Here is a 17633-nt window from a genome sequence, read left to right on the forward strand (position 1 = left end):
CTGATGGTACACATCACAGGATCATGAAGGCTGCTATGAATTGTACAAATACAGTGATTTATTGCACAGCAGATTTCACATCAGAGAAGGGGTTCTCTATTCTTCATTTGTACTGCATATTCCTTGGCTGTGCCCAAGGAAAGATTTTATAGAATGGATGCTGGAACACTGTTAGAAATACTTCTATCGTAGTTCATCATATATTACTAACAATATGTGAAGCGCTAATGACCATGGGAAAGATTTTGCTTTAGCAAAGTGCCAAGTATAACAGTTGAAATAAGCTATTCCACTTTTTATTGAATATAAGCAAATAATCCATATTTAGAGCTATCTGTTCTCCTCCATAAAAGTTCCATGAATGTACTTTAAGTTCAAATTTACCTTCATGTCAACTAGTAGAGTATTATTAAGTGCTTACACTTGAAGGTTTGAACAACGATGAATTAAGAGATAATTTAGCCACTCATAACTACAATGACATTTTTTTCTGTTTTGTATTAAGTACAGTAAATCACCTCTGCTATATGGTATGATAATATTTTTGCAAAGCCAAGCACTGAATACTGAAATTAAAGTTTTTTATTTGTGAGGCAGGTGCAGGGGGAGTTAGTGATCTTCCAATTAAATACTGTGCCTGAACATGTACGCATAAAGGTTTGAATTGCAATTGCCTGGGAATCCTTAATTCCAGCCTCTCCTAAATTCTCAGTCTTGACTCTGTAACCATAACAACTGTAACAGAATGTGGAACTGGGAGAAAGGCTGTGATGAAATTATCTTTATTGCATCTAATGTGTCCTAGGTTCTCATAAATTGTTTAAAGGTCATTTCTCTGAAGATTTCATAAATTTAAGTTGTTATCAAGAAACTAGAGAGTGAATTCCCCAAGCCTCTGTGAAATTCATCTTTAATATCAGAAGAGACTGCAATTCATGCAGAGACAACATCCTAGCACTACTCTTTTTCATGGACCACATCAGCATGTGCAGAACTTATTGCAGAACTTAAGCTTTTCTGGGGGATGAGTGATTCAAAGGAATTGTAAACCACTGCCTCTGTATTACGTGGAGGGTAAGCAAAAGATAAGCTTAGTGGAGTTTTGTTTGTTTGTTTGTTTGTTTCTTATAGACATACATTTCAAATACAAGTGAAAATCTTTAAAGAATATGCTTGTGTTGATGTAATCTTAGCCTGTGTTTGTGCACCTAAATTGTATAATGTTAAGAAGAAGCAGCATTAGACGTTTCTATACAGTGTTGTGTCCCATATAAACAGAAAAATTTGTGACTGTCTGAAAATGACAAAATGATTTCAATCTCCAATATATACCACAAAACCCTTCCCAGGAGCAACGCTTTGTGTTGGCAGGCTCTGGTTAAAGCAAATAATTTCAGCTGATAAAAATACTGGGTGAATTCTGGAAAGGGGAAAGCAAATAATTTTAGAACATTTTTTTTCTTATTTGTGACAAATATGTGGTTTAATACAGACAAAGAACTTCCATGGTTCAAGCTTTTTAAATAACTATTTAATTTCACCTGGACATTGCAAATTTATCCATATGAAAGCTATTCAGAGGGTAAACAGCAGTGAAAAGCAGATATGTGAACTGACTTTACAATAAATACCCATTATTTCTTACCTAACTTGTTACAGTGCAGATAATAAATGAGTGACTATGTAGTACTGTTACAGTCTGATTAAAGGCAATAAGATCAAATATTAAAAAAAACTCCACAAAAAAAACCAAATCCACGATCTAGGGGGAAAAAAAAAAGAAATTAAAAGGAAAAATCCAGCCACTGTAAATATATCCAGATTTTTTATTCGGTTTCTACTTATACATAACCACAACTGTCGTACCAAAAGAACTCTTATTTAAGAATAAAGCATTCTTCTGTGAAATTAACGAGTCTATCTTAAAACTAGATGTCACTTCGATATTTTATTGCATTATTTCCTAATTTTACCTACATATGGAATTAGTGCCATTTCTGAAAGCAAAATAATTTTGTTTACAAAATTATTATTACCCTGTCAATACAGCTGCGCCATCAAGCTTTGTGTTAGGTCATTCCTTAATCTTTATTCAGTCCTCTGGAAGTTGCAGCTAGGGGCTGTATCTGAGACATAAACATGTAAGAAGTGGGGTTTCTGACATTTATGTTTCTCTTTCTCTCCTTGCTTTCTTTCTCTTTACACTCTTCCCTTTCTTGGAGTGTTCTTCAAGAGCAAATCAAGCATCAGCTCCAAGTGCATGTTCCATAAGTAGCTAAAGGGAAGCAGGGAAGGAATAGATCAGAGAAACACAAGGGGCAAAGAAAGAAAGGCATGTAAGTTTGGACCAAATAAAACAAGAAACAATTACTGGAAAACAAGACTTGAAAACAAGATGGACAGGCAGATTAGAATGAAAGACTGGTTCTTAACTGTAAGCTGATTAAAGCCAAGGCATGTTTTCAAAGGACTTTTTCTCTTTGCTTCAACAGTTCAGATACCAAGGTACTGATACAGACTTCTTCAGCAGGTTCACTTCATATTGTAAATTGTGATTTGGATTAGTTCCATCTCCTATGTTTCTTAAAGATAGAATGGAGAAAAGTCCCTTTTCTTGCAAGTAAAATGAGCTCTGTGCTAGGCAAATCACTTGGAGAACCCACACCAAACTGCTCTCAGTCAGCAAGGTGCCAGCCCTACCCTCCCAAGTTTAAAACAGCAAGAGTTTTTGATGGACAAGGTTATTTATTCTGATGGTCACATTCTACAAAGCAGAGCTCCAGTCTTAAGAGCAGTGGACTGAAACTCGGGACTTAGTCATAATTCAAACTCTGACCAAATGGTCAGTGATCAACATACCTACTACATTGTTCCAAGCTCTTTCTTTTTCATTGTGTGAACTCATGTCAGCATCAGTTAGAAGTAAACAATAGGCTTTCTAGTGGTTTGAGCTTTAAATAAAGTTGGGTTGAAATACTGTTTCAACTTAGAGAAAATTCCACTTCAAAAATAACTTTTTTTTCTGTGGAAGAAATTTTAGGCCTTTTCTTTTGTTTAACAAATCTAGCACCAAATCTTTTCTTCAGTGCTAGGTGTAGCTCCATGATTTGTCTCACCACGGCTTTTAAACTGAGTGTTATTTTATAGTAAAGGAAAATCTATTACCAGAAAATTATTATTTGAGGAGGTGGGAAAAGGTAGCAATTAAAAGAGCATAATTGCACAAAATGGCGATTTTCAGGTCTGACCATCTGCTGTGAGCACATACTTCTGCTTCATTGCTGTAGCTGAATGAATCTGTGCCATTAAATAGAGTGTGTACCACTCTATTCACATATCAGGTGAATTCTCCTGTGGCCTGTTTCATTGAAGAGTAAAGGCGCAGAAGCAAATGGCACAGCAAATAATTTCCATAGAGATCTGCATTTTCTTGTAACAGGATAAAATAAACTGAAAAAAAAAATCTGTCATGTATAAGGCTATCACACTGGTCTCAATCACAAACAACTTCAGTGGAGTCATAAAGTGATTTGGTTTTCAAATCACTGTAATTCTCAGAAGAGTAACTTCAAAATTTGGGTTTGTTCTGAGGTTCTTAGGATAGGAGCCAGACAAAAAAAAAAAAAAAAAAAAATCAGGAGATCAGGCATATTTAAGACACTGACAGAGTCTCTTTAAAATTTAAATTCAATTTTTTTTGTGAAATATTATGGTTTTCATATGTCAACTAATTTCAGTGAAGAATTAGTTGCTCTGAAATTTTCTGATCATCTCTATTTAAAATGACTGAAGCTGGAGACAGTATTACATTTACCCTTCCCCCTTTAATAAATAGTTTGCCTGGACCTAATGGGATGTCATTCACAAGCTGTCTCTGATAAAATGCTCATCCTCATGCTCTTACTCTAACATTAGACACTGCTTGTTTTCTGTTTAAACATTTAACAGCAAGCATTAAAATGTTGTTGTTCTTGCCTAGCCGTGTAACAGCTAACTGCACCCATCTAACCTGAACTAGTCACTCTGACAATTATAACCAATGATAAAGGGGCCAGATGAGGATTCCTCTCTTTATTTCATATAGTCTAAGTTTGTCTGGAATGTCTCAAGGTACCTGCTTTTTCAGGTGGTAAATGCTTGAAAAATTAAGTCCCACTCTAAACATTACAACTAGTCACCATAGTTTCATTGTGTAAACATATAAAAAGCAAGTCAATACACTAAGTCCTTCCTTCTAAGTTACCTTTTCATACTAAATACAGGCTGTAATTAGAACCTCTCGTTGTGGCTATAAGAGCAATGAGTAATCACAGTGTCATGCTGAGGACCTGAGAATATCCTGGAGCAAAGAAAACAGAAAATACATGTCAATATAGGAATTTTCTTTCAAATTGCCATCAGTTAGCACTTGAAGCCCTGCAATCTTTGAAGTGTTTCATTCACTATTTTAAGGAGCTCTCTCTGGTACACAGCATTAAGTTCTTGGCTTCTATGACTCACTGTGGCAAGGACTGTCCCAGATCAGTTAAGGATTGTGTGACAAATAGCTTCCTTATTATTAGTTTTAAGATGAATTTCCTTTCAGTTTGGTTGAACATTCTAGAGAATAGACAGCAACACAAAATCTGTCTTCCATTTACCATATATCATTTTGTTCACCTTCATCATATCTGCTCCCACTAAATTTGTGTATAAATTACATCTGATCTTTACAGTCTCTGCCATATGATTTTAAAACTACAATGTAACCTCCAATGTCTTGTATCTGAAGTTTTATCCATAGCCATGCTTTTATGATACAAAGTGAGTAGTTGCTTTCATTGGATAATCTATGAGGATGCCCAGATCTTTTCTCCAAGTACTTGTATTCCATTTAGAATCTGTTTATAGCTTATATTACTCTGCCTTATGTGGACTCTTTTGTATTTGCCAGTAATGAATTTTAGTAGTTTCCAGAATAAAAGCACATATTTATGCCCTCAAATCCATGTCCTTGTTATCACACACAGTCACATCATGTAATTCTATTCAGAAGTTTAGTTAGCTTTCTTTTATGACAAATTATTAGGAATCCTTCACTTGCATATTTCTCTCTCCTTTGCTGTTTGTGTTACTTCAAGTTTCCAGGATCCGAATTTTTCTAGAGTATGTAGTACCAGTGTCATAGTTTAGCATCAGCCCAGCTCAATAGACATATAACTGTGAGCAGCTGAGCTCCCAATATCCTTCCCTTCTATCCCCAGGGCAAATGGAAATGAGAGAAAAAGATTTGTGAGTTGGAAATTAAAACTAAAACAGCATTAATGAAACAATAAAAATAATAATGGATGTGCTATTAATAAGAAAATAATAAAATATGTACAAATATATGAAATTGCCCCTCTCATCTTCAATGACTACATAACCACAGATGTTGTAGAGCAGGCACGGGGACAAGGTCCTGGGCTGGACTTAGTGATAGGAGGGAGACGGATTCAGAAAGTGGATTCAGGAACACATGGATCTGGAATAAGGGAAAAAAAGACAGATGAAGTTCTAGCTGGACCTCGCTCATAAAAGAGAGCTTGACTCCCACGATCCCTCAGCTTTATACTGAGTATGATGCATATGGAATGGAATACTCTTGGCCAGTTTTGGTCCACCTGTCCACTCCTCCCTGCTGGTGTGACCTTTTTTCACCCCTTACACTTATGGCATTCCACCAGCTCAAGGATTGCCTTGGTTTCTATGGGAATAAGTATAAGCAATGGCCTTTCTGTATACCAGTGCCCTATGTTATCAGTTCTAGAGAGAAACACTGTCTGCAAAACATGCAGTTAACTTTCATACAATTAAGTTCCTTAGACAAGGCTTAGCTGAAAAGTTGGAAACTGATTCTATTTCAGTTCAAACAAGAACAGTGTTTTTTAACTTTTTATCAGGTTCAACATAAAACATGAGGGCTCTTAAATAAAGTGAAACCAGTAGAGTATGTTGCCAAAAGCTAATAACTTTCAAAAATGAAAATGCAGATCACTGTTTTATACTGAACAATCTTAGTCATTATTGCAGGTAAAAAAAAAAAAAAAAAAGAAAAGAAAAAAAATAAAGAAAAGAGAAAATCCCCAAACATAACAGATTTCAACATTCAATTTTCAACATGCATCAAAGTCTTCCTCAAAAATACAGCTTTCTTCCCAAGTTAACAAGGAGCTACATTCATGCTTGTTCTTGGAGGTCATGGACTTGATTCCCTACCGCGAAGCTCTTCTCTTGTCATTTGCTACCCAAGGGCCATCTGTAATACTGATGCATTAGAGTGATAACATTTATCTATCTCAGACTGGAGAAAATAATTGCACATGTAAGGAATCAGATGCCATGAGGAAAATGAGCAATCAAGTACACTTCTGTACTTATTTCAGTTTTACATAAGGTACCTTTAACACAGTATGAAGTTTGGTATTCTGAAATGCAGCAGCATATCAGCCAGACTTGTTCTTGTAAATTAAACCTGCCCTGGATGAACACCTAAACCAACAAAAATCTTGTCTGCTTTTTATTTTTCATTTTATGTGAGACGAACCATAGCTGCAGGCACAGGATGCAATACAGGTAATGCTGAGTTCATTCCTCTGCATTACCAATATCTATATTAGGAAATAATGAGTTGGAAATCCTAGAAGAAAATTTGGAGGTTTAGCATTTTCCCCCCAGGGTGACTTTCCCGTAAGAACTTGCTAATAGCAGAAGACATTTTGTCAGGCAGGATAGATTAGGATGTGCACTGGGATGGAAGTATTCAAGTGCTATTTCATCTGTCTTTCTCTCTTGCTCCTCCTGTTTCAACTATGAGGAGCTTCTTCTCTGAATGGATTGCAATGGCTATCTCTGTATTTCAGATAAGCTTAAGACTCATGTAAAATGTGCTGCTGCTAATTAGTCAAGATGTAATTAGTCCAAGGAAATTAATTGTACATAAATAATGTGGAATTTCAGCTTCATGGCTCAAGAGATAAATTCATAGCCTTTTCAAAGTAGTCTGTCTTAAAAATAAAATAGCAGAAAAGGATTATTAAGGAAGCTCTTCAAAATTCCCATTATACTGCTAATGAAGATGTAACACATTGCCCAGAAAACATGGTTGATCTGCGCTTTGTAAGGTCCTTCCACTGCATCAGCATGTGCGCATCCCCAACTGCTCTCATCAGAGAGGAAGCTGACAGTGACTTTGAAGAAGCAACTTATCTGCCTCCCAACTAAAAATAAAGCACTGTAAGTACAGTCCATGCACAGCAGTGGGTAGGTAATTAAGAGTGTTCTCCTTCATTAAATGGACTTCAAGTGAGCCATCTCTTGGGCACATACCACAGGCTGTTCTGTCCTACCTGGAGCTGTTAGAGTCATTAAAGTTCAATTCAGGATGGCATGTGTCAAGGACTGCACAGCAGAAAGTTGAAGTTTGACTTCACTTACTATAAAGCTGTCTAATTATATTACTGTTATTCACTGATGCAGTTTTGCAGTAATCACCAAAGAACCAAGTCTGGGGGTGGAGACTGTATTATATGATTGCAAAGGCACAGAAATATATATTCTGTGCCCTCCATACAGGTGGCTAAGGAAACCTCTTCCATGTCCTCAAAACCACAATGAACTAATATCATGCTTGGTTTGGAACTTGCCTTTCCCACATTTTTCCTGACTTTTTGTTTTATTCCTTGAAAAAAAGGGAGGCTTCCATTCTTTTATCAACCACCCAGTCCTACGAGAATTGGACAGGTTATAAAGTCTATGGGAGATGTCATCAGGAGAGACTAATTTCACTTCAACAGCCACCTCTCACAGCTGCAAAGGACTGCACAGGTAGAAGGCTGCAAAGAGTCAGACTAAGAGAAGTGGGCACACGTATCTCATTCCTTAAGGACAGTAGGTTCTTTTGTTGTATAAGTTTTGGTTAGCTTCCAAAATAGTTTTATTGGTTGGTTACAGCCTGAAATGGTTTCTGAGCTTTGTATAGAGGCATACAGGGTTTTATGTGGAGGCATAGCATTTTCAGATCTGTAAACCAGTCTAAATCTGCATTTCTTATCAAAACCTCTCATTATCTTACTTAAAACCATGCACATAATATTTATTCATTTTGAAAATATCCCTCAGCTTTCCAATGGAGAGAAATAACTAGAGTAGCCTATTTAGACTTATTTATATTTTATTTTAAATTCATGGTCTGGAAATGTTATCTTCTCTAATCTGAGTTATCAGCAGATACTGGTGCTATCAAAAATCTCATTCCATTATCTCCTTTCAAGTTAGAGAGCAGTTTCTCCACCACAGCTGTTGCTGTAGTAGGCTACAGTTTCTGCAAAGGATAGATATAAAAGGATCAAAATCTTGCAAGACATCTATGTAATAATATTTTTCTTATAATTAAGACAAGTTTCCCTGTATTTTGGGCACAGAAATGCTTGGCTTCAGTAAAAGCCAGAGGCAGTGCTTGTATCAGCTGAGAACCAAAGAAGCTAATGAACAATTTTCTCACTTTTTTTCTTGCAGCCTCACTGAAAGGCTGTTCCGCAACCTATAACTCTTATCTTCTTTTTTTCTTTTTTTCCCTGAGAAAATGCCATTTTGTAAGTAATGAACAGCCAAACCTTAGGAAGAATTAAATGCATCTTCAAGTTATAACCTAAATTTTTCTGATAGTCTTGTATTTTACATTAATACTTCTCACTTCTAATACTATCTAATTAGTATTAACTACTATTCTAATACTATCTCTGTTCCATCTTAGTCCATTTTTAACTCTTTTTTTTCTTACAAGCAATAGCAATATTATAAGGTGACACTTTTGGTAACATCTTATTTATACACAATTTTTTCACTGGCAACAACTATGCACATTTATAGTCCGACTTCAGATTCTTAACTGGTGCATATCATGTAACATAAACTAGTACTGTTAGGATCTGGAGGAGAATAAGTGGCCAACCTAAAGTAGTACTCGATTATAAAACCTGTATGTGTATAAGAAGATAAACTAGGTGTCTGTACCACTGAAAGATGCCTAACTTTTTTATCCATAATTCAAACACAGCATGAATATGTGGAAATATTTCTTCAATAAATGCAAACACAGCATATGAAGATATAGTTAGTTATAGGTTAGTAGGATTTTGCCATATTCTTACCAGTACACACACTTGCTTTATGAGAACTACCTCTGAGTTGAGCCATGCCTTGGCGGCTCTAGAGCCACAAATGGCCCTTCTCTTGCCATGTCTGAGCAGTGCTTGTGCACAGCTGCAAATCAGTTTTCTCATTCTTTCTTTTACAGTCAAGAAACTTCTGCAGTTACAAGAAAGAGGACAATTTTGGTTAAAAGCATATCTATCTCAACAGAAAATCTGGCAAATGGGGAGAAAGGAAATTATGCTATCGAAAGCAATCAGAAAATGATTTTGATGGGTTATTACCATCAGATTGCAATGTTTCTAGATGGATCCGCAGGGCTTGGTATGAACCCAACTGCAATTTGACATTTATATAAAATCATCAGTCTGCATAAAAGAACAGCTCATGAATAACATGATTTTTTGTCGTATGTTGAAGAAGAGGGACTGAAGGGGCCAGGTATTTTCAGTCACTGAAAACAATGTGTTTGAGCTCAGCCTGATCTGTCAGCTGAAATTGTGCCACTTTTTCTTTAAAATGAGCACATGAGAACATTCTCTAAAGCTAGGATTTATTAGTATAGCAATTAACTGACCTGGAATGAGGTAACCCTTTAACCAGAGAAAACTCAGGTTTGTGGGTAAAGTGGGTTAAATAAATCTCTCTCTGCCTACGGTGTTTGAGTAGGGCTGGTACTTTCCTCCCAGCACATAATCTGCCCACTATTTTTCAGTGGTCCCCTGAGTAGTAACAAATCCCACATCTGCCTCTTTTGCTCTTTAGTGAAGCCACCTTCCTCCTCTCACGTCTGAGACTGGGATATAGATCTGCTTTCTAATATGCCCTGATACTTTCAGGGTTCCCCTAAATTTCACTGTGGCTGCAAATAGATGTTTGTTGCTCCTATAATTCTACCTTTCCTCTTCCTACATCCACCAAGCTCAGATATTTTCTGGGAAAATATGATACTCCCTTCAGAGTGCCTCATTTAACTCAATGTGTAACTGCTAGGATAAGACACATGGGCAGTATTATGTGCTAAACCATGACAAACACAAAGTTCTCTCTCACATGTTCAAATAAAATAGCCTTAATGTAAAGGTTTAATTGTGTATATGTGAGATTTTGCATCATACATTTAAGGACAGGAGAGGAAACCACATTGCATAATAGAAAATACTTTATAAAAATTGGTCACTATGAAAAAATGTTGGGTTTACAGTGAAAAAGCAACTCAATACACAATCTCCTCCTCTTAACATTTTGTGAAACTTTAAAGAGAGAAATCATAAGAAGTGAAACTAGTTTCCTATTCATGTGACATCAGTAGGACTGAAACTATACTACTATCATTACTTCATTCTGATGCTCTTTTAAAAAAATAAAAGTTGAAAATTTATGAAGCTCATAAACCACCAGCCATGCAGGTAATTGAAAAGCTGGTAGAAGTCATACCAGTGTGACACTTAGGATGGGTTTCAGCTCATCAAGTGGGGTGCCTGAAAATTAGATAGCTTTACTTCTAACAACCCTTTACAATAGCGATCATTTAGGGTTTGTAAACGTAGGTGCCTACTGCAATTTTGAGATTCCCTGGGGTACCCAGAAGGGCTTTGTGGGGTGCTCCAAACTGCCACCTGTCTCAGCAGACGCAGCTGACTCTCACCTCTAACTGTAAAGTCCCTTCATTCTGATGGAGAAGGCCACAGCCGAAGCATGTCGCTGAAAGCTAAACTCAGACAAATTAAAATGAGAAATGAAATGTACTTTTTCAGCAACTTTCATTAGCTGCTAAGAAACAAGTGTAAAGTAAAACATAAAAGCTTATGCCAGATTGCATTTTGGTTATTTCAATTCAAGACTGATGTTCCTCTTTGTGATTCCTTTGTGAGCTTTACTCAGTGGTAAAAGTGCCCAAAAGCATTTGCATTTCTTGTATACTTGTCATGGTTTATAATAAATGCTTCTCTCTTTTTCAAAAATTATTCTTTTATCCACAGATGTAGGAAAGAATGGAAAGGAAACCGTTGCCACATAAGTGCTAAGCCTCTTCAGCCTCCAACTTCAAGTCTCCTTCGAAATGGTGGGTTTGTAAACAAGAAAGAAATATCTTTCAATTCATTCATTGAGTGTTTCCTTCTACTTATTTCTGCCCCTGACTACCCTAATTTTGCAGATCTTTGGATTGGGTTGGGTATCAGCTTCTTGCTGATTAAAACTACAGCTGCTGCCTTGTATTTCATTTCAAAGAGGAAAGTGCCAGAAAAGTAAGTGAAACTTTTATTTTGTGTAAAGCAGATAAAAATGTGGTACAAAGAAATGGCTAACTGCCCAGTCTCTTTGGTTTCAGCTTTTAAATCACCCCACAGTCTGTTTGCCTTCATACGCAACACTAAGCATAAAACCTAGCTTTGTAACAAAAAGCTCACCTTAGTGGACCCTCGTCTGGAAACAATGAGTTACAGCTTGAGGGCTTAAAATGTTTTGATCGCAACACTGTATGATTATTCCTAAATTATAAAATTCACCATTTAGCCACCTTAACAGGAGTAGCCTTGATTTTTTTAGATGATAGTTAAATGTGAAAAAAAAGAAGGCATTTATGGTTTCTCAAGACCTCCAAGACCAAATTAGTTTCTTACAGGCAGATTCACAGCTCTTCCTGAAGCTACTGAGCACTACCTGCACCTGGGGGGCCATATATTTCACTGTTAACACATAAGTAAGGACCTTCTCTGTGATAACTGGATGGAATAAAAGTGGTGGGGGTATTTTATTTTAAAATATTAGGAGTTTTCACAGAAAGCTTTAATAGACTGGAAAAAATGCAAGCTGTGGCACTGTTGAATTATACAACTTTTTTTGTAAAGATTCTCTCTCATTCTTTTAGTTACTACAGACACACTCACAATGTGAATTTCTGTTTTAATGTTTTATTAGTCATCTTAATTAGTGGTGCTTTAGGTGTGTCTCAGCCATGTTACCTTATCTGTTCCTTCCACACATTTGCCTTAGCACTTCATCTCATGCCCATCATCCACTACTGCTGTCTTGCACTAGGATCATGCCAGTACAGACCTCTCGGCTTGTGGTATAAGGACTTGCCTCACTTGTCTTGCGAATAAGTGCTCTGGATATTTTTTTTTTTTCCAAAACTTGTATTTCTTCCATCCAGTACTATGCTTGATAATAGTACTGTGCAAATAGCAATGACATTATCTTCTGACATCCTACAGCACAAAGTGCATCCTCAGTAAAACAAAACAAAAATCAGCAAAGTTGGTGGTGGCTTATTCCAAAACTTATTTCAAATGTTTTGAGTAACAGTACTAGAGATATTGCTTCATCCAATTATTTGATTTCAGAGTGTTTCATTATTTCACAAATATTTTCCCCTAGCCCTTCCTGTCATCCCTCTGATAAATACTTTCTCTCTCCTCTCAAATTTAAGGTTTTAAAAAAATGTTTTGCTTTTTCTTATTTTCCTCAAACACTTGTATTTCCTCTCTATCCATCTCTTCACTTATCCTGCTAGATTCTTCCAGCAAGTACCTACCACTGTCCCTTCCCCCCTTTCAGCAATTGCTGTGCATTGCCTTGTCCATTTTCATGTTGTTAGATTTCCTTCACCCTTCATTTTCTTCTCCAGAATTCATCATCAAAGCTGTCTCTTTTCCTTTAAACATGTTCTCTGCTATAGACCTTTCTCTCTTTGGGGACGTTGTTATCTCCCAATCTACTAAACTGTGCAGACTCCGATCCTGATGTTATTGCTGCTGACGTGTCTCCTAACACCGCATGCTACCCCTGACAGGTAGCTGTCTATGGACACGGAAGAAAAATGTTGAAGCAGGAACATTTAGTGGTTGTGCTACTGTTAATTGAGTGCATAGCTTCACCTACTTTCTTTATGTATGCTTCTTCTTCTGTAAAGTGGGAATAATAGCATTTCCTTATCTTACTTCACAGGGGCTTTAAGACTTAATTCATTCAGGTTTATACAACCTGCAAGGTACATCATAGAAAGGGACCTCACAAGTGCAAGATTAGTTGCATTATGAGAGCTACTTGATGGGATTTTTTTTTTGTGATTTCAATTAATATTTTTTTAAAAAAAACAAGTCCAATGCTTTTTCTCAAAACAGGTTTGAAGGTGTTTAAATCAACAATTTTTCTTTTCTTATTCTACTTCTCCTGTGCTCTAAACATTCCCTTTTACCTTTTTCTTTCATAAATGTCCGCTTAAGGGTTACTGCACTGCCAGCCATTTCTTTTCTACCCACACATATGTATTCAAGGAATACTTTTTCCTTCCTTGTAATTATACATGCTAAAAAAATAGAGACTCGGTTTTGTGCATGAAAAGGTACCCTGTTACAATATGATGCCAGACACTTAAGTGTCCTATTAGGTATGTAAAAAAAAAGGGATGAATGGGAATCTTCTCACTATGGCACTGAAAAAAAAGATATTACAGCCCTGAAATGAAGAAAATCAGAGCTGTGAAACAGAGGGTTAGATAGTTCACATAGCAAAAGCTCACTCTGGTCTTGATGTTTTTCACTGGAGCTGCCCAAAAAGGTAAGTTGTGATGATGGAAAATTTTGTTCCAAAGTTCTATCTCTTAAGGACTAACAAAGATTGTCAAGTCATTTCATTCATGGAGTAGAAAAAGAATTTTTATTTTAACTGTTTTTAATCACAGTTGACTTAACATAAAGTTAAAACACATTTTATAAGTATCTTATCAAGAAATAATCTAGCTAATAAAAGGTAATTTGATTGATGTTGTGGAAAAAATGAAACCTGAAACTTTGAATTTGAGAAGATAAGCTCATCCCAGCAGTTTGTCTCTCCCTCTTCAACTACCTAGTGCCTGGCATGACTTGGTATACAAAAATCACAGCTGGAAACAGTAGTAAATTGAGGGAAGTTATTCCTTAACAGCTTAATCAGTAATGAGAAGTGGCTAGTCAAAATGCAGCCAGGGTTATACTGACATTTGGATCTTTAAGGTAAAGCTTTAGAATAAGGAGTGACTCGTGTTAGCATAAGTCTGTAAAATGTACAATGTGACAGCACCACACAGAGGCATGAGATATTACTCCCAATGTTTTTTCAAGGGTATTTGATGAACTCGAGGAATTTAACTAGCTGTGCATATGAATGAATCTTTCCTGCAACTCATTTTCAAAGGCTTTTGTCTGCTTTTAGCCTGCCTGGGTCAAGTTGTTTTCTTAAAGTCATTAGGCAACAGAGGTGCCCTAGGAGTGTCTGTGTGGCCATTCTCTTGCTGGGAAGCTTTCACACACTTGAGCCCATATTTACTGCACTTCAATAAATTTTTTGCTGGGTATTTTTTAATAATTTCTATTAGTGTCTCTTCTTCCCTTACTCTTATAGAACCACATGTGCAGATACTGGCAGGTGGTCCTCCAGCTGCACATTAACAGTTGAAGATGCCAGCTCCCAGTACATTTTAAAATGGTGTGCACGTCTATCTATGTCTTAATGGAAATAACACAGGAATGTGTACTAGAGCTGGAAGAAAAGTTTCAAAGTACAACAGAACCAATTTTTTCACCAGAAAACAAGATAGTAGGCATTAGGGGTATGTTGAAGACCCCTTAGACAATTGCTGAGTAGGAAGTTGTCACTAACAGAGGCGAGAACCTGAGAGTTACATTTGTCCCTCTTTTTCTTCACTGGAAAGATTGATAGTGCCTTTACCTCTCCTTTCAACTAAGAAAGAATGTCCTTTCTCTTTGCTTTCACGATGTCATCCTTCTTTAGCAAGAATTTCAGCTCTAACCTGCAAGCTTTAAACTCTTCAGTGCCCGAGTGGGAGTTACTGGAAGTCAACATATTAGTTTATTTACTAATGGACAAAAGCAGCCCAACACGTGGTTTAGCAGCAGTGTACTTCACTACCACAACGACATTCAGATATGCAAGATACTTCCCAGGTCTCAGCTGGGGATATCTGATACTTTTGTATGGAAACCCCAAATCAGGGGAAGCTTATAAGTTTTCCAGTCCAGAAGGGAAGGCTGCTAGTTACTCCACTCCTTCAGTAGCATCTGTCCTTATTGACCAAATAGAAGCAAAGCTTCATTTTAGCTTTCATTTTATTGCAGCTGCCTTCTCATGCCTTATTTTACTTTAGAAAGTAAGAATCAAACACTCTTTACCCAGTTAAGCTAGGCTTCTTTACTATTGCCTCCAAAGCAATGTCCTGGATCCTTCCAGCTTGTTTCTTTTGTATTCTTGATCTGTGTCATCAGCTGCAATGCTAAGGTACCACATCTGTTATCAGTCCTGTCTGTCATAATGTACACAGAACTTAAATTTTCCAAAGCATATCAACAATGTATCTTGCCACACTGAAAAACTGAGGTGCTCTGGGCAAATATTTTAAAACGATAGAAAATCATGGGAAAACAGGACCCACAGAGGCCATTTTTTCCTCCTGCCATGGGGCAGTCACAACCGTAGCACTTCTGGGTTTGCACTTAAAGACCTCTAGCAACATGAATTTGACAGCACCATCAGAGAATCTTAGTACCCTAGGTAGAAAGAAAGTTTGCTGTTAGATTTCTTTTTCCTAACTGTTAATACGTCTGTTTATAATTTAAGTTCATTTCTCTTCACCATGGACAAGAACAGATCATTTCCTTCTTCCCTGCAAGAAGCTTTTTATGTACTTGAAGGCAGTTGTCATGTCTCCTTACAGGCTGCTTTCTTTAGGTTAAAAAAGCTCAATGCTTTCAGCCTTTCCTCATAGTTAAGGTTTTCTTACAATTATGACAATTCCTAGTTGCTGCTGCCAGCACTCCCTCCAATTAGACCATACAGGTCTGGTGTGGGGGAACAGATAGTACATTCCAGGGGAGGCTCTCCAAGTGGATATGAAGGACTGCCAGAGGTCATTGCTGGCTATGCCTCTGTTCCTGCTTCCCAAAGTGATAAACAGAATAACAATAGCATTACATTTATTGAAGCGACTTCAGTTGCTGAACCAGAATGCAAACAGATACTGATCTTGTGGAATGAGAGGGAAAGGTGCAGTTTTAAGAGAAAAAGAGAAACAGACTAGGGAACAGCATCCATAACTCTCGTTTGGGAGTTGTTTCATTAGTATAGTGCTGCTATCAAAACCATTCTTTCTTCTGCAGAATACTTTTTTTTCTGAAGGATGAGACCCAACATTACAGAAAGAAGTCTTTGTTTTTTCTGAAATGTACATCTCACAATCACCACACACAGTAAAAGCTGCAAAGAAACAAGAAGTGACACGCTGAAAGAACAGAGCAAGTCTCTTGGCCTAAAGCCTTCAAGATAACCAAGGTGAAAGACACAAAGGACTGATTGATTGTTTTAAAACAATAAACAATTAAGCTTCTTAAAGTGACTGAAAAAAGGTACAAAATGCAGACCTAGGAAACCAAGACAACATATTAATAGCCTAACCCACCATCCAGGTGACTTGTAGATGAATCTAAATACAGCTTTTGGAAAGTTTGCCCTCTTTGCATCATGCCTCCCATTTCTCCCATGGGATGTGCAAAACAGCTTACTTCTACAAACCTAAATTTAGCTTTAAAGTTTCACAAATACTTTAGATATTGAGTTCCTGAATTATATTTTCTGTTTAGAACACAAGCTTTATAATATCTAGAAAGAATTCTTTTAAGGGAGTACTTTAATTAGTAGCTTAATTGTAATTGGATCTTTGGCCGTCTGGGACTTTGTCATTGTTAAGGACCTGACGATAAACATTCCTCTGGTACTGTATTTCCTACAAATTTGTGTACTGTCTAAAAGAAATATTTGATTTTTCATTGAAAGGTACATTGAAAAGCACAAAATTCTGAGGTAGTGCATCCAAACAAAAGAAATCTGGATACTTTAATTTTCCATTAAAAACGTGATTTTAATCAGTAGTTTCTTTATACACTCGCAGGTATTTTGTGGAACACACAACTTTCTCCCATCTCTGTGAAGCCGTAGTGGGCAAACCTATGACAAGGCAGAAGTTTTTGCTACTAAAGAATGCAGATGAGCTTAGCAAAGCTATGACCCATATGACCTCATCCCAAGATGATTAAACCTCTCTTTTCCTACTGTGGTATTTCTGGTTATGTTAGAAAACCCACTTTTCTATGAGCTGTCTTACCCACACGTTTGAGTCTTCTTTTTTTTTTTACTAAACCATCCTATGCCTGGGATTTTTAACCCCAGTTCTTCTGGGGTACAGTCCTCTGAACTTGGAATTTATGGGTTTTCTTCACAAATGAGATTTATAAACATTTAATATGGATTAATTATTCTGGACTGTAATTTTTGTGAGGTAATGTTTCACTTATGTCAAGTAACAGCAAGCACTGCAAGAATGATCTTAACTCATGCAATTGCAATATATTTTGTTGAAGTGCTCCATCAGGCAGTTTAAATTTAGGGTGTAAACTGATGACCTAATG

The 17633-nt window shown here is 36.8% G+C and overlaps 1 protein-coding gene across 1 annotated transcript in view; it reads left to right on the plus strand.

The window, feature by feature from the left end:
- Positions 1–17633, plus strand: part of MALRD1 (MAM and LDL receptor class A domain containing 1) — a 244603-nt gene that overhangs the window by 221416 nt on the left and 5554 nt on the right. Inside the window, exons 36-37 of the mRNA XM_054060854.1 lie at positions 11154–11236; positions 11330–11420. Of these exons, the coding sequence (XP_053916829.1) occupies positions 11154–11236; positions 11330–11420 (174 nt within the window). The remainder of the gene's footprint in view (positions 1–11153; positions 11237–11329; positions 11421–17633) is intronic.

This window comes from Cuculus canorus, chromosome 2, assembly GCF_017976375.1.
Source record: "Cuculus canorus isolate bCucCan1 chromosome 2, bCucCan1.pri, whole genome shotgun sequence".
Taxonomy (NCBI): domain Eukaryota; kingdom Metazoa; phylum Chordata; class Aves; order Cuculiformes; family Cuculidae; genus Cuculus; species Cuculus canorus.